The sequence below is a fragment of the Mixophyes fleayi genome, chromosome 1 (genome assembly GCF_038048845.1).
Source record: "Mixophyes fleayi isolate aMixFle1 chromosome 1, aMixFle1.hap1, whole genome shotgun sequence".
Lineage (NCBI taxonomy): Eukaryota > Metazoa > Chordata > Amphibia > Anura > Limnodynastidae > Mixophyes > Mixophyes fleayi.
This window is the reverse complement of record NC_134402.1, coordinates 365,308,282-365,335,640: the sequence shown is the minus strand read 5'-3', so window position 1 is coordinate 365,335,640 and position 27,359 is coordinate 365,308,282. Positions and strand designations below refer to the sequence as shown.

At 41.4% G+C, this 27,359-nt stretch overlaps 1 protein-coding gene across 1 annotated transcript in view; it reads right to left on the bottom strand.

Moving 5' to 3' along the window:
* Window positions 1-250: 250 nt before the first annotated feature.
* CCDC60 (coiled-coil domain containing 60) overlaps window positions 251-27,359 on the bottom strand; it is a 163,725-nt gene continuing 136,616 nt past the window's right edge. The window contains exons 9-14 of the mRNA XM_075178543.1: window positions 27,174-27,261; window positions 25,219-25,302; window positions 23,385-23,525; window positions 22,033-22,167; window positions 21,663-21,852; window positions 251-693 (exon numbers count right to left, since the gene is read on the bottom strand). Coding sequence (XP_075034644.1) covers window positions 580-693; window positions 21,663-21,852; window positions 22,033-22,167; window positions 23,385-23,525; window positions 25,219-25,302; window positions 27,174-27,261 — 752 coding nt within the window. The 3' untranslated portion in view covers window positions 251-579. The remainder of the gene's footprint in view (window positions 694-21,662; window positions 21,853-22,032; window positions 22,168-23,384; window positions 23,526-25,218; window positions 25,303-27,173; window positions 27,262-27,359) is intronic.

The following is a 27,359-nucleotide window of genomic DNA, read 5'->3' as shown; positions in this document are numbered from 1 at the left end:
TTTTATTATCACCATTTGTGTTTTATTAGAAATAATTACATAATATATGAAAACAATCTGAAAATAATAGCTATTTGAAGCATACACACTTATGTTGGGAGATATGTAATGATATATGTACTACTCAGGGAGAAATTGTCAAAATATTGAACTCTGCCACTAATGTTGTCCAAGTCTTGGCTACATGTGTGTATCATGCAATATGACTACAATTGGGTGTGGTGTTTTATATGAGTATTAAAGTGCTCTTGATACCTACAATGTAGGCAGTCATTCTTGGCCTGGACGAATATGCATGAGATTGGAAGCAATTCAGAACACAAAAAGACTGCTTCTCGGAGAAGCAAACATGTAGAACCTTATTATTTGGTCCCCATGGTAGACAGTATTCTCATTACTAAAAAAGACAAATGAAATGATAATACCACAGTCACTAAAATTGTAAGCTACACTCTGAATGAAAGGTCAGCACAGTTTTACAGACAGCAAAACAAGTCAGTTATTCCTGGTGGTGCTAGTGAGGGTGGGTTATTGCTGGTAACGCATGTTTCGGCTGTCGCTGACACGGATCTGCAGTAGTCATCGCTGCGGTGGCGCACTCTGGGCTCTACTTGATGGTGAAACAGCCAACTGAGTCTGGAGCCAGGTAATGTATTCCTCTAATGGCATTTGTACCAGATGTTCTCTCACAAACTGCAAAAGAGAGAACAGAGAGGGTTAACAGAGCACTTTAAATATAATTGCATGAAGATGCATTTTATAATCGAATTATACTATTATATTTTGTTTTGCATTAATGCTTCTCTTTAGTGCATTGTTTACAATGTTTTTAACATGTGAAAAACATTCTACAAAACAGTTCTGATGAAACAGTTGGTGTCATTGTTGCTACTGCTGTCTATGAGAAGCCTTAACAAATAACCATTTGCTGTGGACACTCCTGATGAAAAGAAATTACCTGAATGACGTTATACAGAAATATAACTTTTTAAAAAAATAATGAATTGCATTGTTTCAATTAGTTTATATTCTCAAGATCAAAAAAGTCTCCTGCATAAATAGATATACTGCTATGTAGGATAAATTGTTAGAGTGACACAGATCTCTAGTCTTAATCTTAATCATTAATAGGAAGCAAGGAAGTATAATTATTAGATGATATGCACTAACCACCTGCTGCCACATTTGACAGTGGTCTCTTAAAAGTGGTGGCACTCATTCTTCCAACTACTGTATAACCGACAACGAGCACATAGATTTCTGAAATTAAAGCGGCAATGGCAGGCCAATGCCGCTTTAAATTTAGAATTATGAATGTCGCTCTGCTTTCTGACGTAAAACTGAAGTGCCGGCATGCTGTATGTTAGCAATTTCTGCCAGTCTGCATGTGAGACTGTCTGGATATCTCATTTGTCTTTTTTAATGTAAGTCTAGATTTAAACCATGTCGCTGTTATAGCAATCGCAATTTCTTTGTCTGTGTACTCGTTGTTGGTTATATAGTAGTAGGAATAACGCACCCCACCCGTTAAAAGATGACATAAACTATCAGTTGCACAAACTCTCATGAGTGTGTTATGACAAGTGAGGCTTTTAGGACGAACGCACTTAAAGGGTGACAGGGTTTGTAATAAGCTAAACACTTACCTTAAGGGGTTAACATGGGGTGTGGACCGACCAATGGTTGCTTCCGTGGGAGGAACTTTGATTGAATATAGCAGGCTGTACTTCCTGCTCTGCCTCACTTCTCAGCACGAGATCCCACCCACCCACTCCTTATTTTAGTATTAACGTGGGGGTAGGAAGGCACTGCGTTCAGCGGCTGATTAGTGGGCGCACAGGTAGTTGTCGTAGTTCACTGCTCCCCTTTGGAGGCACCAGTAACTCCTTTTGGCCGTTCGGTGAGGAGGGTCCCTGTCCGGCTCGGTGAGGGAGAGCAGCGTGAGTTTGAAAGGGGCAGTCACTCTGACGCCAACTCAGCGCAATTTGTGTAGGGATTTGTTCCCCGTGGTTTGCGGACATATGGCAGTTTGCGCCTGTCCCCAAAGTGATCTTGTGTGATCAGCTTGAGAGCTGTTCCGCAGTGCCCTTTCTCCGCCACCATAGGTTTAGTTTAATATAATCCTTATAATAAAATTTCTGCCAATTTTTAATAACTTATTTCATGTCTCCGTGTGTTTATTGGCATGCAAAGGTTTATATTTTAAGGTTGATGTGAAGTTTATGGTAACACACACGGTGAACCCTTTATGGTGGTTACATTATGTTTAGATAAGAAGTTTTGAAGTAGACATGGGAATGCATTTTAACTAGCACATTACTTGGCTGAATGGGATGATGGAGTCTGGGAGGTTAAGACAGAGTAGGATTGAACTCTCTCAGTAATGAGGAATATAAGAGCCTGGTCTTTACTATATTAACTACAGCTAATTAAAAGTCAAATAAAATAGGCTCTGATTTAGAGTTGGAAGTAAAAGATGTGTATATGCTGGAGCAACCTATGCCTGCACCTTGCACCTGTCTTGTGTTAGCGTATAGGGGCAAGTTAAACGTAGAGCGAGAAATTTTGCTCTAGGATTTTGAATAGTAACACTGACACCTGTCATTTCTTGTTTGTATACTGTAGAAAATTAAAGGTTCAGACAATGCTTTTTATTCTTCCAAAGTGCAACTGCTGCTGGGAAGTAAAACTGCATTAAAAGGTTTATTGTTATTTTTATTAATTATTAACCTTTACTTTCTCTCACACAAATGAAGGGCCTTCTTCAAAAATTCTTAAAAGATCTTCAAGATGTGAGTCTGCTAATCTATGTTGCTTAATTCCTTTTATTCTGTTTGCATAGAAAACATTTTAAGTAGGTCTGACACTTGAAGCCAATCTTTCTGTAAACCAGAATCATGTGGAAGTTGGCACTGGTAGCGGCTCCGGTTTTTGGCACACAACACTTATTAATAACATTGTCAAATGACTCATCTTTAGCTATAACTTTAGCAAAGGCCATTGGATATCAAACTTTATTCAGATCAGATAAAACTGATATGTCTGGTAAAATGAAGCGTTTGTTTATCTTGCTTAATAAACGGACGTGGAACTTCTCTTTCACATTTTTAAACCATACTTGCCTTCTTTTAAACTTATCCTCCAGGAGATGCTGGAGAAGTCATGTGACAGAGGTGGGAGGGAGCATGGTGGAGCCATTGTGTCACCATAGCCCCGCCCCCTCTAGGAAAAGCCAAAATTCATGGCATTTAATATCAGGGGGTGGGGGTTATGATGCAAATTTCCATTATTAAGCCCCACCTCCATCACCTCAGGGAGGATGCCTACTGACTCACCGAAATTCTGGAGCCTCCCAGAAATTCCAGGAGAGTAGGCAAGTATGATTTAAACTCAGGATCTGCTGTATGCGAACATTCGTTTAAACCTCTCAGTAATGGCATCCACTTGAGACAAGCGTGCAAGATGCTTTCCTAGAGTGTCTTTCATTTTTTTTTGGTAAAATATTTTCAAAATTCCTTTCACTTAGCAACACTGAGAAAAGTATATGTTCAGTTTTAAACAGTCTGCTGACACTATTGATTATTTCAAGAACATCCCTAAGGAAACACAAGATGGAAGTGAAACTACATTCTGAACAGCATTTAAGCAATCCAGGGACTGGGTCAGAGGCTTTTGGTAGCCACAAAGTTTGTGAGGCTCAATATAACTGCATCACAACTTTCATGTAAAGCTTCTGCAGCCATTTCCAGTAACAGCCACAGCACTGTATGAATCAAACAAATCTGACTGTGCTACAGACTCCCTGCGTTTTCTTTAACTGCTCCTGTCTTATGGTAGAAGCAATCAGATTCTACATCATCACATGTCAATGTCAATTGCAAGTGTTTCAGACAGCACTGATTCCATCCCAGATAGAAGTCAATGATGCAGGTTAATGTGCTTTCTCTTGATCACATCATTTCCCATGATTTTATTAACACCACTAGTTTAAAGTTTGATTGAGGCACCACTTGTTTCCATGACTTCTTTCATTTGTGCTTGTCTACAATAACTACAGAAAGCCTGTCCACTTTTCTCATTATACCAAAGCCACTACAATTCACGCAGCCAATTGTCTAAAACCTTGTTATATATATGTTTATTATAGAGATGCTCACTGACCCCCGTGTTTTGGTTTTGGTTTTGGATCTGGATTACCTTCGTGTTTTGGTTTTGCCAAAACCGCCCTTGCGTGTTTTGGTTTTGTTTGGTTTTGTTTTGCTATTTTTGAAAAAAATAATTTTTTTGGGCTAAAATAACATAATTTAGGTATTATTTTGTACCTACATTATTATTAACCTCACTAACACTAATTTGCAGTCATTTCCATTCAATTTTGACCATCTCACAAGTCACAATATGCTTTACATATACTTTCAGCCAAATACTGCAGCGATCTGGCTGGATGGTAAGCGACAGAGCAATGACTCAAACACACGGCAGTTCCTACCACATCTAGGAAACATTGCAACGAGCGCTTCACATGTTTCTTGGATAAGTGAGGTAATTCTACAGGTAATACATGGCAACGATCGATCGCTCCACCTGTTTCTTGGATAAGTGAGGTAATTCTACAGCTAATAAATGTGAACGAGCGCTGACCCCCTCGGGATGTGTGCTTTTATCAGACACCAACCAATCCAGGGTGCCGGACAACGCACTAGAAAGAGCTATTGAAATCCAAAGTAAAAAGCCAGCTGGGTGTATATTACACCCTTCACTTATAGTGAAAGTTACAAAAAAGCAGCCTGCAAAGACTGTACGATAAATCAAAATGACCAAAGTACCTTTTCTCTTTGGGTGTATATTACACCCTACACTTATAGTGAAAGTTACAAAAAAGCAGCCTGCAAAGACTGTACGATAAATCAAAATGACCAAAGTACCTTTTCTCTTTGGGTGTATATTACACCCTACACTTATTGGTGCCAATTTACGAAAAATACAGTTTATTTCCTGCTAGGCCCTCCTTAATTCTACAGCTAATAAATGTCCACAAGCGCTGACCCCCCAGGGATGTGTGCTTTTAACAGACAACATCCAATCCAGGGTGCCAGACAACGCACTAAAAAGAGCTATTGAAATCAAAAGTAAAAAGCCAGTTGGGTGTATATTACACCATACACTTATAGTGAAAGGTACAAAAAAGCAGCCTGCAAAGACTGTACGATAAATCAAAATTATTAGTGCAAATTCAGAAAAATACAGTTTAATCCCTGCTAGGCCCTCCTTAAACAAGCTATCAATGGCCTAAAGGCATCTTAGACCAACAGTGATGTGAAGTGAATTCTACACTTTTAAGATGATGTTGTCATCATCTTCAGCATCATCCTCACCCTCATCAGTGTGTACATCATCATCACAGACAATTAATTAATCTCCGCTGGAATCCGCCATTAGAGAAGTGTCAGTACTTGGATGTATTTGCCGGTAAAGGCCTTCCTTGTGGAATATGTAGTTCATTTTGATGAACATCATCTTTTCCACATTTTCAGGAAGTAACCTCCTAAGTCGATCACTGACAAGGTTCCCGGCTCTGCTGAATACTCTTTCTGAGTACACACTGGAGGGTGGGCAGCTTAAGTATTGCAAAGCTAGTTTGTACATGGGTTTCCAAATGGCTTGTTTTTCCTCCCAGTATGGAAAGGGACTGTCTGACATTTCCATATCAATTAACTCTTGAAAATAATCCTCCACCATCCTTTGCATGTTAATAGTAGGATTGGATGGAGTTATGGCCGAGGTCACACTTTTTTTGGTAAAATCTTTCAAACCAGCCCAGATGTCAAACTGTTGTGGTCTGCCACCTGCGTCATCCCTGCTTGTTTTTGGAAAGTGCAATTTTTTACGAGCAGCAGCTGCCTGAGAAACTAAAGGAGGAGATGTCGTCAAGCCAAGGCCTAGTTCAGCGGACAACTTGCTGACCAATAGGTCCTTGCAACTGTTTTGATCTCGGTCATTTGGAAGCATGGAATCGATGTAGGTCTTAAACCTCGGATCAAGCACAGTTGTCAAAACATAGTGATCCGACTTCAAGATTTTAATAACTCTTGGATTATTGCGAAGCAAATTAAGTACTTCATCTACAAGGCCAACATACTTTGCGGAATTGCTTTCTTTCATCTCCTCCTTCAGTTTCTCAAGCTGCTTTTCAAAAAGTCGAATTAAGGGAATGACTTGGCACAAGCTAGCAGAGTCTGTAACTCACTTCACATGTCACAACTTCAAATGGTTTCAGTACCTTGCACAGCACAGAAAGGATTCTCCACTGTGCAAGACTGAAATACATTCCCCCTCCTTTCCCAATGTCAAGGCTTGTGCAATACGCTTGTATGGCTTTGCGCTGTTCCTACATCCTCTGAAGCATGTACAGGGTGGAATTCCACCTTGATAACACCTCAGGGCAAATTAAATTGTTCATGGAGCTGCTGCAATTTCCTACATGCTGTGGCATAATGCCGGAAATGTCCCGAAATTTTACGGGCCACTGAAAGCATCTCCTGCACCTCACGGTTATTTTTCAAGAAGCTATGTACCACCAAGTTTATTGTGTGAGCAAAACAGGGAATGTGATGGAATTCACCCAGCTGTAATGCTCGCACAATATTGTTATCAGAAATAACATATCCTGGGGAGAGTCCAAGTGGTATAAGCCATGTATCAATGACATCCCTTAGTTTTCATAACAAATTATCAGCTGTATGCCTGTTAGTGAAGCCGTTGATACAAAGAGTGGCCTGCCTGTGAGAAATGTTACGTAGTGGTGTACATGCTGCTGCTGTTCCTGCTTGTGAAGGCGAATGACCAACCCAGTGGGCTGTCACAGTCATATAATATTTTGTTTGCCCACTTCCACTTGTGGAAGTGGGAATAATATCTGTGGTTAAGTGTACAGTGGGTCTAATGGCTTTTTTGAGCCCAATTAGTACATTTTTACAAACGTTTTGGTACAGTTGCGGAATAGCTTTTCGTGAAAATGGTGTCGCAATGGAATTTTGTAACGGGGACACAAAACAGCAATTGACTGTGAAAAACCAGCTGCATTTATAGTGGATATTGGATGCTGATCTAACACTAGCATAGTCGCCATGGCGTATGTGATCCGCTTTGCGACTGGGTGACTGCTCTCATATTTGCTTCCTCTAGCAAAAGATTGTTTCACAGGTAATTGTTGTAAAGTACTAGTGCTCTTCTTCTTGGGCTTCTTATGGGAGGAAGATTCACCCCCAGCAGCAACAGCAGCAGCAGCAGCAGCAGTGGGACTAACGCTCAAACATTCTTCAGAGGAATCAATTATAGTGCAGGAGTCATCGAGCCTTACCAAGTTGGATGCAGGGCTAACTCTGATCGCTACTGAGGATATTGATGAGGACGGTGTTGTGGGTGTAGATTGCAGGCGTAAGTGAGAGAAGGGTCCTAGCTGATGATGGAGTGCTTGTTGTTATTTTTTTGCCATAACTTTCAGCTTTTCCTAACACCTTGCCATGAGCTCTCGTCAAATGGCGTAACATGGATGAGGTTCCAAGATGGTTAAGGTCCCTCCCCCTGACTGTGGCTTTACAGACACTACAAATGGCTACACAACTGTTGTCAGGATTTAGGTAGAAATAATTCCACACATAAGAAGTGGCTTTTTTGGTCTTATGCCCAGGCATGACAATGCCCTTCTTCTTGTCACGTGCCAGAACTGCTTCCACTGGTGCAGGACTTACACAAACAACCTCATCCTTATCAACATCCTCATTAGCGCCCTTGTTGACTACACAAATATCCCCCTCATCCTCTTCCAATTCCAAAGTGGCATCCTCAATTGGTGTCCCACCAGCTACACTCAGGCTGTTCAGGCACACATCAGCAGAAATGCTGAAAGGCCCCTTTCAGCATTTGGATGGATGGACTCTCCTCAAGGATTTCTGATTCTGAGCATACATTTTCCTCTAATCCCTTACTGTTTTCTTGCAGCTCGGCTTTCACACGTAACAGTAGTTGTGCACCAGTTTTGGACTCTGAAATACTTGGTCTTGCTTGGTCACGAGTGACCTTACAAGAAGAAGCCTCAGTAACATTTTTAGATCTCGCACTAATAGAGAAAGGCGAAGGCCTCATTCTTTCTTTGCCACTGCGTGTGTAGAATGGCATGTTGGCAATTTTTTTTTGTCGGCAGTTAACTTTTCCTCTATTACAGCTCTTTTTCTCTTCAATACGGTAAAAGGTGTTTTTTTTGTGTGATTTTTTTCCCTGACTTCAAAAAACTATGTCCTTTTACATAGGCGTTACCAGATGACGTACAGGGAAGACTACCATCAGGACTGGTGGCAGCAGCTGCTTGCTGCTCATACGTGTACCGCTGTGAATCCATTTTAATGAGACCCCAAAAACTTTGTAGTGCAAATTCAGAAATATATAGTGCCGCTATATTAGAATTTCAGCATTCAGCAAATAGTTTTTTTAGAAGGGGGGATATGACACCCCAAACACTTTGTAGTGCAAATTCAGAAATATACTGTGTTGCTATATTACTATTTAAGCAGTCAGCAAATGCAGTTTTTTTTGAAAGGTGGAATTTGACACCCCAAACACTTTATAGTGTAAATTTGGAAAAATGCCTCCTCTGTACTGCTCTATTCCTGCGACCCTTCTCTGTTCCTCTCTCAAATGGCGCTAGATTGCCATGGAGGCGGCTATTTATGCATTCTAAAACTCGTGAGATCCGAGATCTGACAACGTCACAATGACATTTTGCCTCGTTTTGTAATCCGAATAGGCGCGAGAGCACCGAGCCGACTCGGCTCGGTACTCGGATTGCCGAAGTTTGGGTGGGTTCGGTTCTCGGGGAACTGAGCCCGCCCATCTCTAGTTTATTACTACTGTAGCAGAAGGAGCAGGCTGACTGACATATCACTATAGCATTATAGTCACTGCTTCTACTACTACAGATATTCTTCTCACAAGCCACATTAACCGACTCTTCAGGTTCCCTGGTACTTTCTAATGTATTCTCTCATTGATATTTCCACTGGAATGGCCCTTGTTTTAACAAAAAAGTACTTAAACTCATCTTTATGTTTATTTTTAACAGACTACACGCTCTATCAAAAAACCAAGAGAAAAAAACATAACTGCCGTTTTACTTCTAGACTCCAAATTGGATATATTAATTTTTTATGCATTTATCAGTGCTTTTTATGTATTTGCTGGTTACCAATCACTGTGTGACCTGTCGTGATAATGCACGTTAATTGTGCGTGCCGCTCCGATCCATCACACCACTAGTGGACATAGGACAGCACCGGGGGATTAAGTCTGAACCTGGGGGGCGCTGATAGGATAATCAGACGGGGACTCTCATACCATGGCAGTCAGCTGGAAGTTATTTGAGCAGCTCAGATATAACAGAACGCAACGCTTTTTTTAGGGGGTAGGGACGCTACCAGCATCCTTACCTACGTGCCGGCACCTAGCTCTTGCAACAGACATGCTGTCGGCTTGTGTAGCAATGCTAATGTTTTATTTCTCTACCAGGTCAGTATACTAATACAGGTCTCGTAGAGATATAGCACAGGTTCACAGTTCTATCAGTGATTCTATTCCTGCCTTTTGGCCTTTCCTAGCAATTTATGAGTTCTTGTGTGGAGTAGAATTATATTAAGTTAATAGAGCAGCTTACCCTATGTAGTGCTTGTAAGCCAAGATATAAAAAAATGTAATATATTGTTTATTATGAACATGTACAAGACAACAGGCATTAAATTTAGATGTGTGGGGGAAACACGTCTTTGAACTTTTTTCTAATTTAAGGTTTATATATTACCAATATGTCAACTTGCTGAAGGGAAAACAACAAACCTGTTTATAGATGCTTGAGGGACTTTGGAAATCTGACTAAGTAAAGAAGATCTGAATTTAAAAGGGAGATATGAATCATAGTTTTATGGCTGTTCTATGAGGCCAAAAAGCAATCAGCAGTTATAATTAGATTGTAAATAAACAAAGGTCTGTGAGCTTAAAGGATCATTTTCCCAATAAATAATTGTGTATTACCTCCACGTGATATCCTACATAGCCATCTATCACAACTAGTTTTATGTTCCACTAGTAGCAGCTGCTATCTATGTCTGCGGAAAAAAAGTCCCCATATTTATTTGTAGAATTATACTAATTGGAAATTGATCCTCCAGTGGATAGGTGTCTTTGGGAATCTATATATATATATACATACATACAAGTTAACCCGTGCATGATACTCATGCATTCTAGTCAAATCAAGCTACTTAAGGTGTTAAAAAGGTTCTTGTCATGCATTTGGGCCTAGCCCAGGTCTCCTCAGGGGAAGAGCGTTACTTCCCGACGCAAGCGCCCTTTTTTAACGGGGTTTTGTCCACATGTCACCACCTCATCATTTATCTTAATCGCCACATCCTTCATCAAGCTACTTAAGGTGTTAAAAACTCCCCACTGTCACCCCCGGCAACCACCAACCACTCCCAACTGTCACTTCTCCTTCAAGAAATATATAGGTCAGTGTATAACTCTGCCCAGCAGGTGGCGCTGCAGCTTGGTTTTTTTTTTTTTACACACACGCCACTAGGCATTTATACAGTAGATATATATATATAAAACAAGGCAAGGAGCTCTTTTGCTGGAAAAAAATGGATGTTTTCCCTGGAGAAAGGGCCTCTTGTTTTTGCTCAATGTATTAATGGGGATACTGCTAAGATAACCTGTTCTGATAAAGCCATCACAGGGTGGCATTAACAGAAAGAGTGACCTGAAAAAAATATTTATTGATGCAATAAATTTTTGTATTTTTCAGACTAGAACCTTTTAAAATGATGGGGCTACTGGTCCAACCCCAGAAAATAAATATTATTTTCTAAGGATTTTTTTTTTTATATATAATTTACCTACCATAATTTATTATTTATAAGCTCAAACTGAGATTCCTCTACCCACCCTCACTGTAACAAACTGGGGAGAGGGCTGTAAGAAACGGGGGTGGGGTGCTGGAGAGGACAAGGGGCGAGAGGTGGCTGGGGGATGGGGAGAAGTGGGGGGGTCTCTTTGTTGTACATAGATATATGCTACATTTCTACAATAAAAACGAAAAAATAAGCACTATATTCAAAAAGGGGGTGATGTGTTTATTAGCAATAATATTCTCTATTAAATGTGGTGGAAATTAGTTTTATTGTGGGTCTGGTGGGGGAAATAGACCTTTGTATTAAATGGGAATGCTATTCATGCCAGGATGGTGAGGGGTGAAATTGGTCGGTTTATTGATGTTGAGGTTGGTGAGGGGCCATATGTCTGTTTATTAAATGTGAATGTTATTAATTTAATGTTGGGGTTAATGAGGGATGAAATTAGTCAAAATTGTTAAATTAAAGGGAATGCACCTAATTAATGCGCGTATTAATGTGGGTATGACTGTTTACTAAAGGGGAATGCTATTAATTTAATATTGGGGCTGACGAGGGGTGAAATCGGTTTGTTAATTAAATGGGAATGATATTCATTTAATATTGGGTCTGGTTGTGGGAGAAATCAGTCGGTTTATTAATTGTGAATGCTATTAATTTAATTTTGGGGATGGTTAGGTGGAAGGAGGCCTTATTATTTAATACAGGTGCCATTTATTTTAATGTCGTGAGTATATGGGGGGGAAATAAGCACATTTATTAAATGTGAATGTTATTGATTAAATTCTGGGGCTTATTGGGTGCAAGGAGGTCTGTTCATTGAACAAAGAAAGCTAATGATTTAATATCAGGCTGGCTGGAGTTAGAGTGGCCTAGTGTTTAGTCATTGCTCTGCTTTCCAGGAGGTGAATAGTAACAAACTCTTTTCCAAACAGGGCCTCAACGTTCCAGGATCCGGCTAAGCAGCAACTGAGTTTAATACGCCAGCAGCAGCACCAAGCAGAAATGTCACCTCTTGTGGTGGGCTTCCGTAAATGTGCGGCACTGGGGAAAATCGCCAGTGCTCTGTCTTGCCCAGTGCACTAAAATGTTTCGCTACCACACTTCAGACATCAATGTTACAGACCCTCCCTCCCCCACAGCCCATACTCAGTACCATGTGTATAACAGAAATAAAGTTGGAAAAACAATTCTTAGACTGCTGGAACAGACCTATGCTTATGTGACTTGTCACAAATCCATAACTGGCGCCCAGCCACAGGTGTTCTGTGACTTCCTATGTGATAATTCAGAGAAACAGGTGGGATTAGAGAAGCTTAATGCAGTCCCCATAATACTCAATGGGAACTGTGGTTTGGGCAATTTTACAAAACTGCGAAAATCTTCGCTTTGCTTGATGACATTAGCAATTGAAGTTAGTCATTGAATCCTACTGAGTGAGCATGGCTAGAGAGGGACCTTCGGATCTTCGGCGTTGCTGCTCTGAGCTGTTTACAGTAGGGATGTGCACCGGCGACTTTTGAGGTCTCGTGTTTTGTGTTTTGGATCCGGATTTTCGTTATTTTTGAGGTTCGGATTTGTCTCGCAAAACACTTGACGAAAGGTCTCGGTTCGGATTTAAGGTATTGGATTCGGATTTTTTTTGAAAAAAACATAAAAAGTTTAAAAATCAAGTTTTTGGGCTTATTTTCACTCCTAGGCTATTATTAACCTCAATAACATTCAATAACAAGCATTTCCACTAATTTACAGTGTATTCTGAACACCTCACAATATAGTTATTAGTCCAAAACGTTGCAAAAAGGTATCTTTCTGGACTGCGTAGAGGAGTGGGTCACCACAATATATATTAAAAACCCTGAACTTTTATGATTCGCACCAATAATTGTACCTGGACTGCGTAGAGGAGTGGGTCACCACAATATATATTAAAAACCCTGAACTTTTATGATTCGCACCAATAATTGTACCTGGACTGCGTAGAGGAGTGGGTCACCACAATATCTTAAAAACCCTGAACTTTTATGATTCGCACCAATAATTGTACCTGGACTGCGTAGAGGAGTGGGTCACCACAATATCTTAAAAACCCTGAACTTTTATGATTCGCACCAATAATTGTACCTGGACTGCGTAGAGGAGTGGGTCACCACAATATCTTAAAAACCCTGAACTTTTATGATTCGCACCAATAATTGTACCTGGACTGCGTAGAGGAGTGGGTCACCACAATATATTAAAAACCCTGAACTTTTATGAATCGCACCAATAAATGTACCTGGACTGCGTAGAGGAGTGGGTCACCACAATATATATAATAAGAAAACCATCAACTTGTTTGATTCGCACCAATAAATGTACCTGGACTGCGTAGAGGAGTGGGTCACCACAATATATTAAAAACCCTGAACTTTTATAAATCGCACCAATAAATGTACCTGGACTGCGTAGAGGAGTGGGTCACCACAAGATATATTAAAAACCCTGAACTTTTATGATTCGCACCAATAAATGTACCTGGACTGCGTAGAGGAGTGGGTCACCACAATATATTAAAAACCCTGAACTTTTATGAATCGCACCAATAAATGTACCTGGACTGCGTAGAGGAGTGGGTCACCACAATATATATAATAAGAAAACCATCAACTTGTTTGATTCGCACCAATAAATGTACCTGGACTGCGTAGAGGAGTGGGTCACCACAATATATTAAAAACCCTGAACTTTTATGAATCGCACCAATAAATGTACCTGGACTGCGTAGAGGAGTGGGTCACCACAAGATATATTAAAAACCCTGAACTTTTATGATTCGCACCAATAAATGTACCTGGACTGCGTAGAGGAGTGGGTCACCACAATATATTAAAAACCCTGAACTTTTATGATTCGCACCAATAATTGTACCTGGACTGCGTAGAGGAATGGGTCACCACAATATATTAAAAACCCTGAACTTTTATGAATCGCACCAATAAATGTACCTGGACTGCGTAGAGGAGTGGGTCACCACAATATATATAATAAGAAAACCATCAACTTGTTTGATTCGCACCAATAAATGTACCTGGACTGCGTAGAGGAGTGGGTCACCACAATATATTAAAAACCCTGAACTTTTATGAATCGCACCAATAAATGTACCTGGACTGCCTAGAGGAGTGGGCACTGGGCACCACAATAAAATATATAAAAAACCTTCAACAGGTCTGCATTACACTACACATACGGCTGCTCCTCCATCCTCTCCATCATATACATGTTGGAGTTTTAGCGTGTGACAACCTCTTGTTTTTGATAATGTCAGTGCATTTTGAATATTTTTCAATTTGCCCCACACCACTGAATGTACTTTATCTATGATACGCATCTATCTATCTTGACTGCGTAGTGTGGTGGCCCCGGTACACAATTTGGTACCGAGGCCACAATATAATTAAAAAACCCTCCACGTGTCAGAATTCCACCAAACAAGTATCTGGACTGCGTAGTGGGGTGGCCCCGGTACCCAATTTGATACCGGGGCCACAATAAAATAAATACACCCTCCACGTGTCAGAATTCCACCAAACAAGTATCTGGACTGCGTAGTGGGGTGGCCCCGGTACCCAATTTGATACCGGGGCCACAATAAAATAAATACACCCTCCACGTGTCAGAATTCCACCAAACAAGTATCTGGACTGCGTAGTGGGGTGGCCCCGGTACCCAATTTGATACCGGGGCCACAATACCTCCTCCAAACATGCTACAGACAATTCGTCATTGAGATCCCATCAAGTATGTTAAAGACAGACAGGGTCCAAGTGTTATTAGTTGACTTTGTAAACAAAAAAACTGTCCCTGTTGCACATAGTCGTGCAATGAAGACTGACTTTTTCATTTAAAGGCACGATCTTTCAAGTGTAGTGTTTGTAAGTCTAAGTCATATTATACTTTTGTTAAAATTGGTTTTTTTTGTTCCTCTTTATGGTAATTAATTAGTAATAGAATTAAAGTAGGAAATAGAATTAAATAGAATTAAAGTAGGAAATAGAGTGGTATAGAGTTGTAGTGTGGTATAGATAGAGTGGTCCACACAATATAATAATAAAACCCTCAACTGGTCAGAATTCCACCAAACAAGTATCTTGACTGCGTAGTGTGGTGGCCCCGGTACACAATTTGGTACCGAGGCCACAATATAATTTAAAAACCCTCCACGTGTCGGAATTCCACCAAACAAGTATCTGGACTGCATAGTGGGGTGGCCCCGGTACCCAATTTGATACCGGGGCCACAATACCTCCTCCAAACATGCTCCAGACAATTCGTCATTGACAGACCCCAGACAGACAGGGTCGTAGTGTTATTGTTTGACTTTGTAAACCCAAAAAAATGTCCCTGTTGCACTTGCACATAGTCGTGCAATGAAGACTGACTTTTTCATTTAAAGGCACGATCTTTCAAGTGTAGTGTTTGTAAGTCTAAGTCATATTATACTTTTGGTAAAATTGGTTTTTTTTGTTCCTCTTTATGGTAATTAATTAGTAATAGAATTAAAGTAGGAAATAGAATTAAATAGAATTAAAGTAGGAAATAGAGTGGTATAGAGTTGTAGTGTGGTATAGATAGAGTGGTCCACACAATATAATAATAAAACCCTCAACTGGTCAGAATTCCACCAAACAAGTATCTTGACTGCGTAGTGTGGTGGCCCCGGTACACAATTTGGTACCGGGGCCACAATACCTCCTCCAAACATGCTCCAGACAATTCGTCATTGACAGACCCCAGACAGACAGGGTCGTAGTGTTATTGTTTGACTTTGTAAACCCAAAAAAATGTCCCTGTTGCACTTGCACATAGTCGTGCAATGAAGACTGACTTTTTCATTTAAAGGCACGATCTTTAAAGTGTCAGAAAGAGAGAGAAGACACAGGAGAGGAGAGTTGTAGCTGGGGACCTGGGGTGGAAGCTCCCAGGCTCCCCCAGCATTGCCTGGAAGTCTGAGCGTGGTGACTGAGCCAGGGCAAGGAATGTGTGCCCTGGATGAGGGGGAGAACTCCATGCCACTATAGTGAACCCAAGAGAGAGGGGGACACTGCACATGGAAGAGGCCCTGGAGTGAGGGCTGCTACAAGAGGCATGGTAGCTGTAGTGTCAGATCCTGAGGCTGAGAGTACACAGAGTGACGTGTCAGAGCACAGGAGACATTATCCCCGCAGAGGAGGGATGAGCTGCAGTTGAGAGGTCTGTTGTTGAAATAGGACATGCACACTTTAACAAACCAATCATTTCAGCGACAGGGCCTACCAAACAACTTTGACTGAAATGATTGGTTTGTTTGGGCCCCCACACCAAAAAAGCTATTCATCTCTCCCTGTACAGACTAAACAGGCTCTACTGAGGCAAGATGTCGTCCTCATCCTCAACCTCTGATTCCTCTCCCCCTACAGTGTGTACTTCCTCCTCATCACACATTATCAATTCGTCCCCGCTGGACTCCACAACCACAGGTCCCTCTGTAGTATCTGGAGGGCAGTGCTGTACTTCATTGAGGAATTGATTATTCATTTTTATAAACATCATTTTTTCAACGTTGTGAGGAAGCAACCTCCTTCGCCGCTCACTGACCAGGTTCCCCGCTGCACTAAAAACTCTTTCCGAGTACACACTGGAGGGGGGACAACTCAGGTAAAATAGAGCCAGTTTGTACAGGGGCTTCCAAACTGCCTTTTTTTCCTGCCAGTAACAATATGGACTGTCTGACATGTCTACTTGGATGGTGTCAGCAAAGTAATCATCCACAATTTTTTCTATTGTCACAGCATCCAATGCAGCGAGAGTAGACATGTCTGCAATGGTTGGCAGGTCCTTCAGTCCGGACCAGATGTTATCAGCATCCCCGCCAGTGCCTCTTTTGGGAAAACTGAGCTTTTTCCTCGCAGCCATAGATGTGGAAGAAAATGAGGGTGGAGCTGTTGGCATGTCACGGTCCTCTTCAGAGGACAATCTCCTGACCAGCAGGTCTTTGCACCGCTGTAGATTTGTGTCCGCCGGAAACAGAGACACAACATACGCTTTAAACCGAGGATCGAGCACGGTGGCCAGAATGTATTCCTCTGACTTTAAAAGAGTGACCACCCTCGGATCCTGGCAAAGCGTACGAAGGGCTACATCCACAAGAGCTACATGCTTGCTGTAATCGCAATGGCTTACCAGCTCCTCCCTCACTTTCTCCAGCTGCTTCTGCAACAGCCTGATCAGGGGAATGACCTGACTCAAGCTGGCAGTGTCGGAACTGACTTCTCGTGTGGCAAGTTCAAATGGCTGCAGAACCTTGCACAACACGGAAATCAGTCTCCACTGCGCTTGACTCAGGCGCATCCCCACTCCTTTGCCTATGTCGTAGGTGGCTGTGTAGGCCTGAATGGCCTTTTGCTGCTCCTCCATCCTCTGCAGCATATAGAGGGTGGAGTTCCAGCGCGTCACAACCTCTTGTTTGAGGTGATGGCAGGGCAGGTTCAAGCTTTTTTGATGTGCCTCTAGTCTGCGGTAGGCACTGGCTGAATGCCGAAAGTGTCCAGCAATTTTGCGGGCCACCGCAAGCATCTCCTGCACACCCCTGTCACTCTTGAGGTAATGCTGCACCACCAAATTAATGGTGTGGGCAAAACATGGGACGTGCTGGAAATTGCCCATATTTAATGCCCGCACAATGTTACTGGCATTGTCTGACACCACAAATCCCCATGAGAGTCTAAGTGGGGTAAGCCACTGGGAGATAATTTCCCTCATTTTCTCTAATATGTTGTCAGCGTTGTGCCTCTTATTAAAGCCTGTAATGCACAATGTTGCCTGCCTTTGCATGAGCAGCCATTTTGTAGATGCTGCTACTGATGCAGCTGTTGCTGTTGCTGCGGAAGGGGATGCACCTACCCAGTGGGCTGTCACAGTCATATAGTCCTTCGTTTGCCCAGAACCACTTGTCCACATGTCCGTGGTTAAGTGGACAGTGGGTACAACCGCATTTTTAAGAGCACTGAGGACACTTGATCGTACTTCTCTGTACATTTTTGGTATCGCCTGCCTAGTGAAGTGGAATCTCGAGGGGATTTGGTACCGGGGACACAATACCTCCATCAACCCTCTAAATCCCACTCCACTGATGGCGGACACCGGGCGCACGTCTAACACCAACATTGCAGTTACAGCCGCAGTTATACGCTTTGCAATAGGGTGACTACTATCGTATTTGGTGGTCATGGCAAACGACTGTTGATCGGTCAATTGTTTGGTGAAAGACTTAGCGGTCTTACGACTTCCCCTCTGGGAAGATGACCGACTAACAGCAGCAACAGCAGCAGTGGCAGTAGTAGGCGTACCGCTGCAGGATTCCTCGGATGAATCCCGTATTGAGGAGGACTCAGTCTGGCTGCTGACTTGGGCTGCAGGACTGAATCTGATGGAGATTGTGGAGGAAGTTGACGAGGAGGGTGTTGCTGGTGTGTATCCAACTGGACCACGGGATTTAGGTGTCCCTGTACCGATGAGGGTCCTAGCCCCAGTTCCTGAACTAACCACTGAACTATGAAGGTTATTCAGGTGACGTATAAGGGAGGATGTTCCTAGGTGGGCAAGATCCTTACCCCTGCTTATTTGAGCTTTACATAAGCTACATATTGCCATACATTGGTTGTCTGGATTTGGATAAAAATAACTCCAGACCGAAGAGGTGCATTTTTTGGTCTTCTGACCAGGCATGACGATGGGCTTTTTCATCCCATGGACATCAGCTGTTTCCCCCCCTGGTGCCTCATTTACAATAACCACATCACCATCCTCATCATCAAGTTCCTCCACAGCGCCAGCTACATCATCAATAGCCTCCTCCCGAGCCACCTCTTCCCGTACAGTGATGGGAAGGTCAGGCTTGACAACCACCAACACCCTTGGACTCGCCTTGGGGATTTGTGATAATTTCTCTTTAGAAGGCAGAGTTGTTTGCTGTTTTGTTGCTGACAGCATAACTCTCTTCAATTTTTTGTAGGGGGGGGGAGGAGGAGGAGGGCTAAGATCCGTGGGTGAAGCTGAACCACTAGTCATGAACACGGGCCAGGGCCTAAGCCGTTCCTTGCCACTCCGTGTCGTAAATGGCATATTGGCAACTTTACGTTTCTCCTCAGATGATTTTAAGTTTCTCTTTTTGCTACTTTTTCTTAACTTGGGCTTTTTGGATTTTACATGCCCGGTACTACGAGATTGGGCATCGGGCTTGGAAGACGACGTTGATGGCATTTCATCGTCTATGTCATGACTAGTGGCAGCAGCTTCAGCATTAGGAGGAAGTGGGTCTTGATCTTTCCCTACTTTATCCTCCAAATTTTTGGTCTCCATTATATGTAGCACAAGATACTGCAGAATGTGTGAACTTGGTAATATTGCAGTACCAATGGACTTATACTGCTGGATTGGTTTTGCAAATTTGGTTATAATTATTATATATTTTTTTTTTTTTTAATTTTTAATTTTTTTTTACTTTTTTTTTATTTTTAAAAAACTTGGGAATAGTGGGGAAATAACTATGCCCTTAGAAGCACAGAGCACAGGACACAGCACCACTGGACTGAACAGGACACGGCACAGGACCCAGCAGCACTACGGAACTCAGCAGGACAGAACACAGGACACAGCACCACTGGACTGATACTGCAGAATGTGTGAACTTGGTAATATTGCAGTACCAATGGACTTATAATGCTGGATTGGTTTTGCAAATTTGGTTATAATTATTAAATTTATTTATTTTTTTAAATTTTTTATTTTTTTTTACTTTTTTTTTATTTTTAAAAAACTTGGGAATAGTGGGGAAATAACTATGCCCTTAGAAGCACAGAGCACAGGACACAGCACCACTGGACTGAACAGGACACGGCACAGGACCCAGCAGCACTACGGAACTCAGCAGGACAGAGCACAGGACACAGCACCACTGGACTGATACTGCAGAATGTGTGAACTTGGTAATATTGCAGTACCAATGGACTTATAATGCTGGATTGGTTTTGCAAATTTGGTTATAATTATTATATATTTTTTTTTTTTTAAATTTTTTATTATTTTTTACTTTTTTTTTATTTTTTAAAAACTTGGGAATAATGGGGAAATAACTATGCCCTTAGAAGCACAGAGCACAGGACACAGCACCACTGGACTGAACAGGACACGGCACAGGACCCAGCAGCACTACGGAACTCAGCAGGACAGAGCACAGGACACAGCACCACTGGACTGATACTGCAGAATGTGTAAACTTTGTAATATTGCAGTACCACTGGACTTTTACTGCTGAATGTGTGAACTTGGTAATATTGCAGTACCAATGGGCTTATACTGCAGGATTGGTTGTGAAAATTTTGTGGTAATTAAAAAATATTAAAGTAGTTTTTGGTATTTTTTAAAAAAAACTTTTTCTTATTTTTTTAAACACAGGGGAATATTGGGGAAATAACTATGCCCTTAGAAGCACAGAGCACAGGACACAGCACCACTGGACTGAACAGGACACAGCACAGGACCCAGCAGCACCACTGACCTCAGAAGGACAGAGCACAGCACACAGCACCACTGGACTGATACTGCAGAACACAGCACAGCACAGCACAGCACAGCACAGCACAGCACAGCACAGCACTAAACAGCACAGCACAGCACAGCACTAAACAGCACAGCACAGCACAGCACTAAACAGCACAGAACTAAACAGCACAGAACTAAACAGCACAGAGGACCACCTAACACACCCTCCCTCTACCCTGATCAATGCCCGAGTGAAGATGGCGGCGACTAGCGGGGAATTTATAGGATCCGAGTATCGCGAGATCCGACAACGGGATTATGAGTCAGAGCCTCAGTTTCACTTTTGAATTTGGCGCCAATACCCGGATCTGTCTCGGATCCGACTCGGATCCGCAACGTTCGGGTGGGCTCGGATTTCAGAAATCCGAGCGCGCTCATCCCTAGTTTACAGCTGATGGCAACCCTAGGTCTCGCATGCGCAGTAATGACTCCGGGTTAGTGACCTTTCCAAGTGTGTTCATCAAAGAGCTCTATTCTATCATGTCTAGCGGTGAATGAAAAATCTAAGAATATAGAAACAATAAGGATAACTGTCACTATAATACGCCAAAGAATGGAATAAAGATAAAAGTGCTTTCACGTTTGTAATGAAATATTCCATACAGCAACAGTCTACTACATCCTAATTAAAAAATCATCTGAAGTCATGAGGGGTATTTTGTGCTCCGTATACTGTGGTCTTTTATACATTAATTGTCTTTGTAGCATTGAATACATTCACCACAGCTATACACAGTGAATGGTTAATAGCCCAGATTTTTTAATTCCTTGCTATTGGTAATAATTCATATTGTTTCAGTCAGAAGCCAAATGCGAGCAAACACTTAATTAACGTTGATTAATGGCAGGTTATTAGCAGCAGATTTTTCTAAAGTCTGCAGACTATAATTTATGGCATCTTGGAATGAACAATGTGTATCTTTACGACTATCAATTAAATTATATTTTTTGCCCGGAATGAATGCAGCCCCAAACAACATAGAATATTGTCTCCCTCCCAGTCTTCTCCAAGGGGCTATGAGCAGAAGATTATAGGGGTACAGTGCCTAGAGTGTGATAAGATAACATTATCATCCTCACCTCTATAGCCACACTGATGTCAGGAGAACACAGTTCCCAACGACGGAGTCCACTCAGGACCTTAAGGAAGGCGTTGGGGCGTATTCTGACAAACTGCTTCTCTTCTAAGCTTTCAAGCTTTTCTAAGATCTTGTGGATCTTCTGGTCATTCTTCATAATAAGGGGGATCCTAGACAGCAACACTGCAAACCTGAAATAGTACAATAACATTACCATATTATAGTATGTATATATGGGTTCTGTTTAGGTTTTTACATGACAATAATGATTAAAATCTCTATTAAATTATAACTTAGACATTAAATATCTCTACTTTAATTGAAATAAAAAATAATAATACATAAATGTTTACGCTAGCTTCAATCCTCACCAATCCGTGGTGTCTGTGTAAACTTTGTCTTCCTTTACATGGTGGTAAGCTTTTCGCATTTTCTCCAGATCTTGACGGAAGTTAGAAATTGTGCCCAAAGAGCGATATTTTTGTACGTTAAATTCTTGACGTCTCCTAAAAGATAAGCCAATGGTAACACAGTAAACATGGAGCACGTTAGACAACAAACACCGGGCCTCATTCATCAAGGACTGCAATTGGCAATTCATTGCCTATAATGCGCACAATTACACCGGACTATACGCCACAGAACGCAGCAGTTTTCAGTTTATCTTCGAGCGCGAAGGACACTTGCTACTAACATGGTGAGTGGAAGGGGCATAGGCCTGTAGTCAATGTACAGTAAGGCCGTGCCAAGCTCAAGCATACGCAATAGCACCCATTTCAAGGTCTGGACATCTCTAAGGTACTTGGTTTTCAGCCGTATCTCTTGCTCCAGTTGCTCGTCTAGTACCGATTACTAGTTATGACGGCTCAGTATATATGCTGGAACATGTTTTTGCAATCAGGAGCAACTATAAATATGTAGTCTATGTACAGTAGACAATAATTGCATCCTAATAAATATATATAATGGGAAAACAATAAATAAAATAAACTTTTTTTAATCTTTTGTCATTAATGACTATATTAACAGGTGACATTACTTAAAAAAAAAAATTTTCTATGTGTTCTTTTGTGAGTTTATATAGCACACATATATATTTGACATATCCTGCAGTGTCCTGTCTAGTAGAGCAGAGCGGACCTAGAGCCGTATTCATCACCAGACGTATCTTCACATTCGCTCCATGTTTAATACGGACGTGGGTATAACCGATTTACGTGCGTTTTAAAAAAAAAAAAAAAAGGCTCATTACGTTTGCTTTGCATTCCTTAATGAATCTCTAAATAAGCTAGGAGGACTAGAATTTAACTAATTAGATACATTACTAAAATAACAGTTAACTGAGTAAAGACAAACAGCAGTTAACTGAGAAGAGACAAATAGTAACACAATATTGAGTGTTGCATATCTGCTACTTAACAATAACATTCTGGGATTTGCAATGGTCAACTTTTCACTACTATTTTTATTCCCTTAGTCAACTCATATTAAGGTTGTATTATATAATACAATGCTACTTTTGTCTCGAGATTGCACAACACCCAAAGTTGTGTTAGCAATGACAACATACAAAATAATACAATATATATGTGTGTGGGTGTGCTTGTGTGTAAATGACAAGATACAGTAAGTATAGGTGTGCACTGTAAGAGCACAGTCTAGTACAGTACTAGATGATCATTTAGTGTAGGCATACTGTGTGTTGTGTGTTATTTGTACTTACCTCTCCAGGGCTTCCACCTTATCATGTAAGTACACATCTGCTTCATCCACCACTTCAAAGAACCTCTCCCTCATCTCAGAACACATGTTTATTTTCTTCTTAATGAAGAGACTTGTGGGGGACAAAACCGATGCAGGGGAGCTGTGATGATAAAACTCAGCATTCACACAACATAATAAGGAAGCAGTGATGGAGTTAGTGCAACATATATTGTGAAAACATAATTCTATAAATAATGACTTTTCAGTGTACTCTTGCTATCTAGAAGTACCATCAGACCATAACATGGAGGCACTCTAGTTCTATCACCATATTCAATGTACAGTTCTCTCTCCTACTTTTACATGTCTCACAGGTCGTTAAGTCCCAAATATGTAATTTTAGCAAAGTAAAACAATGGGTTCTCCCATGTCCCAGCAAATTCTAAATCGACTATCTTTGCTGAAAAGTTTCAAATAGAAGTTGAATTGTGATCACTGTGAACTAATATAATCTATCAATATAATGCATCAAATTGTATTTTATATTTACCTCAGCAGGGCCGTCCCCATTATTTTAACACATATTAATATTCAACTTTGTCTACTCTCCCAGAATGCCTGGGAGACTCCTGAATTTCAGAGCAGACCTTTCTCCTGGATCTCGCCCACTTCCTAGTGAAGTGGGTGGGACAGGGGCCTCAATGACACGATTCACAGCATTTTGCCCCATAACATGATGAGGTACTTGTGGTATTTCTCCGAGGGGTGGAAGGGCCAAAATTACACAAATCACTGCGTCACACCCCCACAACTCAGCTTACTAAGTGCCATACCAAATATCACAAAATACTAAAACAGTTAATACACAGGGTGCCATGCTATATTAAATATGTATAAGTTTCAAACAATCACATTTGAAAGTCCATGGGATGCTGTAGTCTATCCATAGAGCTATACATCAGATCCAAAGTTTTCCTTAGGAAGGAGCAAGGCCAGATTATCTGCTAGGTGACCTAGGCCCTGGATATGCAAAGCCTTTTAATTTTTACAGTGGAGCGTGGATTCAGTAAGTGGGGGTGTGAGCAGTGAGTGGGGGTGAGCCTCAGGATGCATGGTATGCTGAGGCTTATAGCTCCATAGCAACAGGAGGGCTTGCATAATACTAGCATGCTGCATTATGTCAGGGCTGATTGGAGGGTGAGGGGGATAGTTTCTTGTCTAAGGCCATATGGAGTCACAATCCGGCTCTGGGAAAGAGCCATTGGGACAGCTACTACAAAGAGGGATACCTGTGATGTACCAGGACTATGCTTCCAGGATTGAGACATATCTGGTGCATCATATTACTGTATTGCCAGAGGCAGATCCAGAGGGGGGGCAATCGGTGCAATTGCCCCCCCCCCCCTTCCCCCTAGAAGGTGCAGCCGCACACTATTTACATATCCCCTTTGGCTAAGAGGCAGACAGAGAATTCTGCCCGGCCACTCTGATTGTGCTCATTGGGGGACTGCACAGTCATGTCTACATTGATACGACGGGAGGGACTAAATCCTGGCCCTCTTAATGGTCCTCTAACTCACTGACAGCGGATCTTGAGCAATGGCTACATTCACAGGAGTGGGCAGCACCTATCATTATGTTTATATAGGTCACAGTACTATAGCAAATCCTAACGTTTACATTTAAATTGCAGGAAGATGTTAATTATAACCACTCCATGTAGAAAATTCTTAATATATTTGTTTATTCTGCAATACTTGTAAACAAAGCCTTTAGTATGGTATTAATTAATTGGCAGGGAAACATATCCTGTGACACATTGTACACTATGTGGATTAAACCATCCACCCTACCTTTTTGGTCTTTGTGTGATGCTCTTGCTACTTCTTCGTTCATCCTTAATTAATGAGTCTCTGATCTGCGCTTGAGATGAGTCACTGAGAAAAACAAACAAAAGAAATTCAGACTGTACATAGAAGGTCTCGTCACTTTCTAATTTACTGTTCAACTGCCCTGAATGTCTTTCAGAAAGGTAAAGGTGAAAAGTAAAACCTTGAAAAAATAATATTTTTATTATATCAAAATTATGAACATTGGGACAGTATTTAGTATAGATTTCTATAAACTCTTATACTCAGCACATATAAGATACTAATGCAGGTCAGGGGCAAATGCAGGATTTGCAGAGGGGGGTTTCCACACCACGCTCCCAATGGGCATGACCAGCATGCATGGGGGCGTAGCTATAATTTTTAAAGACTGCTTGGCTGCTCTCCAACTCTCCCTATCCCCATAATATACAGGGGCAATGCTGCATGCACTACTGTTAGGTGCATGCAGCGCTCTCTTTTCTAGCAGAGCAGTGTGAAGCAGGGGCAGGTTCCAGCCACCTCAATTATACAGTACCCCAGACTTGGAGGGGGTTTTCCAGGCACTAGGAACCCCCCCCCCCCCCCTTCGGTTTGCCTATGGGTGATTTAAAGAATTACACAACATTCAGGGGTGCTACATTTTGCATCTTCTGATGGGCGGAGCTGGAGGATTCAGGTGGATCTTGCTTTCATTTGGGTATGTTTGCAACCACCTAGGCAAATTTCCTGTGAGAAATCACATTTCTATGTGCATTTTGGCAGATGTAATAAAAACATTAAAATACACAAAAATGCAAAGGACTTTAATTAGGCACAACTGAGCAGTAAGAGCAAAACAGAGTGAATGAATGTCATGGTCCTCAAGTGATAGCAGAACAGATTTTGACAGAAGTTCTCACACTACTTGAGGCACATTTGCAGTTAGGTCCAAATTCAGAAAAAGTAGTTGCAGAATAATTTTCTAAGGGCAGTTCCTAAAAATGGAATATGGGTGGAAACCTAAGTATGCATGATGTGAACAAATAGGTGCAATTGCGCAAAAGAAAAATCCATCTGAGCCCGCATTTTAGAATTCTGACTAGGCAGCTGCTTGTATCATATTTCATAAAACTAATTACTAATTTTTTGTCAGTTTTATGATAGTCCTCTTTGATACTGGAATAAATTATTGCTTTATACAGGTTTTATTAAAGCACCAAGTAGGAGCCCGTTATAAACCGTATAGAGAATTATAATGCAAAGTGCCATTTCACACTATTTGTAAATCCACAGTGGAAACTAAGATACCAAGATTATCCAATAGAAGGTGAACGATAAGGGAATGAGGAAGGTGATTGTGACATGCAAATAAATAATGGCTATACAACAAACTCTCAGAGAGAAGAAAGTAACAGGTGCAAAGAAGAGCAGGATGACTCAACAACTCAATGCCAGAGATTCATAGGCACTCATTTATTTTGCAAATTCAAAATAGATTTGGGGAGAACTCTGGATAAAAGAACCAATAAGAATGCAGCAAATATCAACATGAATCAGATTACAACACCTCCCCCTTGCCTAGACCTCATTTTATTTTGTCAAAGGACACATTGTGTAGCTACTCTTGTTACAAAATAATACCACTATCGTTGACTACATCAAAGGTTCCCAATCTGTGCACCACGGCTTCCTGGGATGTCGTGGCGATCTAACCGGGGTGCCGCAGCATGGGCCGGTAGTGAGCAAGTCAGTGGACTACTTGGTAATTATTTTGGCTTAGGGTGCCTGGAAAAAATTATAGTGACCCCAAGGGTGCCTCGAACTGAGAAAGTTTGGGATCCACTGGACTACATAATGTCTGAGTGAAAGAAGTATTATATTAGACCCCATTAGTTGCAGGGGCAAGGTGAGAGAGCACATAGCAGCAAATACGAAGAGCTGAAAGAGTTAAAATGTACCTTCTTAAATTATATTTGTGTTGACTTTCTTCTTCATCTAAATCCTTGTTCACACTTTCTGCAATCATCTGCAGCAAAGTCTGTAAGTCTGAGAAATTCAAATGATGACATTTCAACGGCAGATAAAACATTCACATTATGCTGTACGAAAAACCTCAATAAAAATATTTTTTTAAAAAACCCATT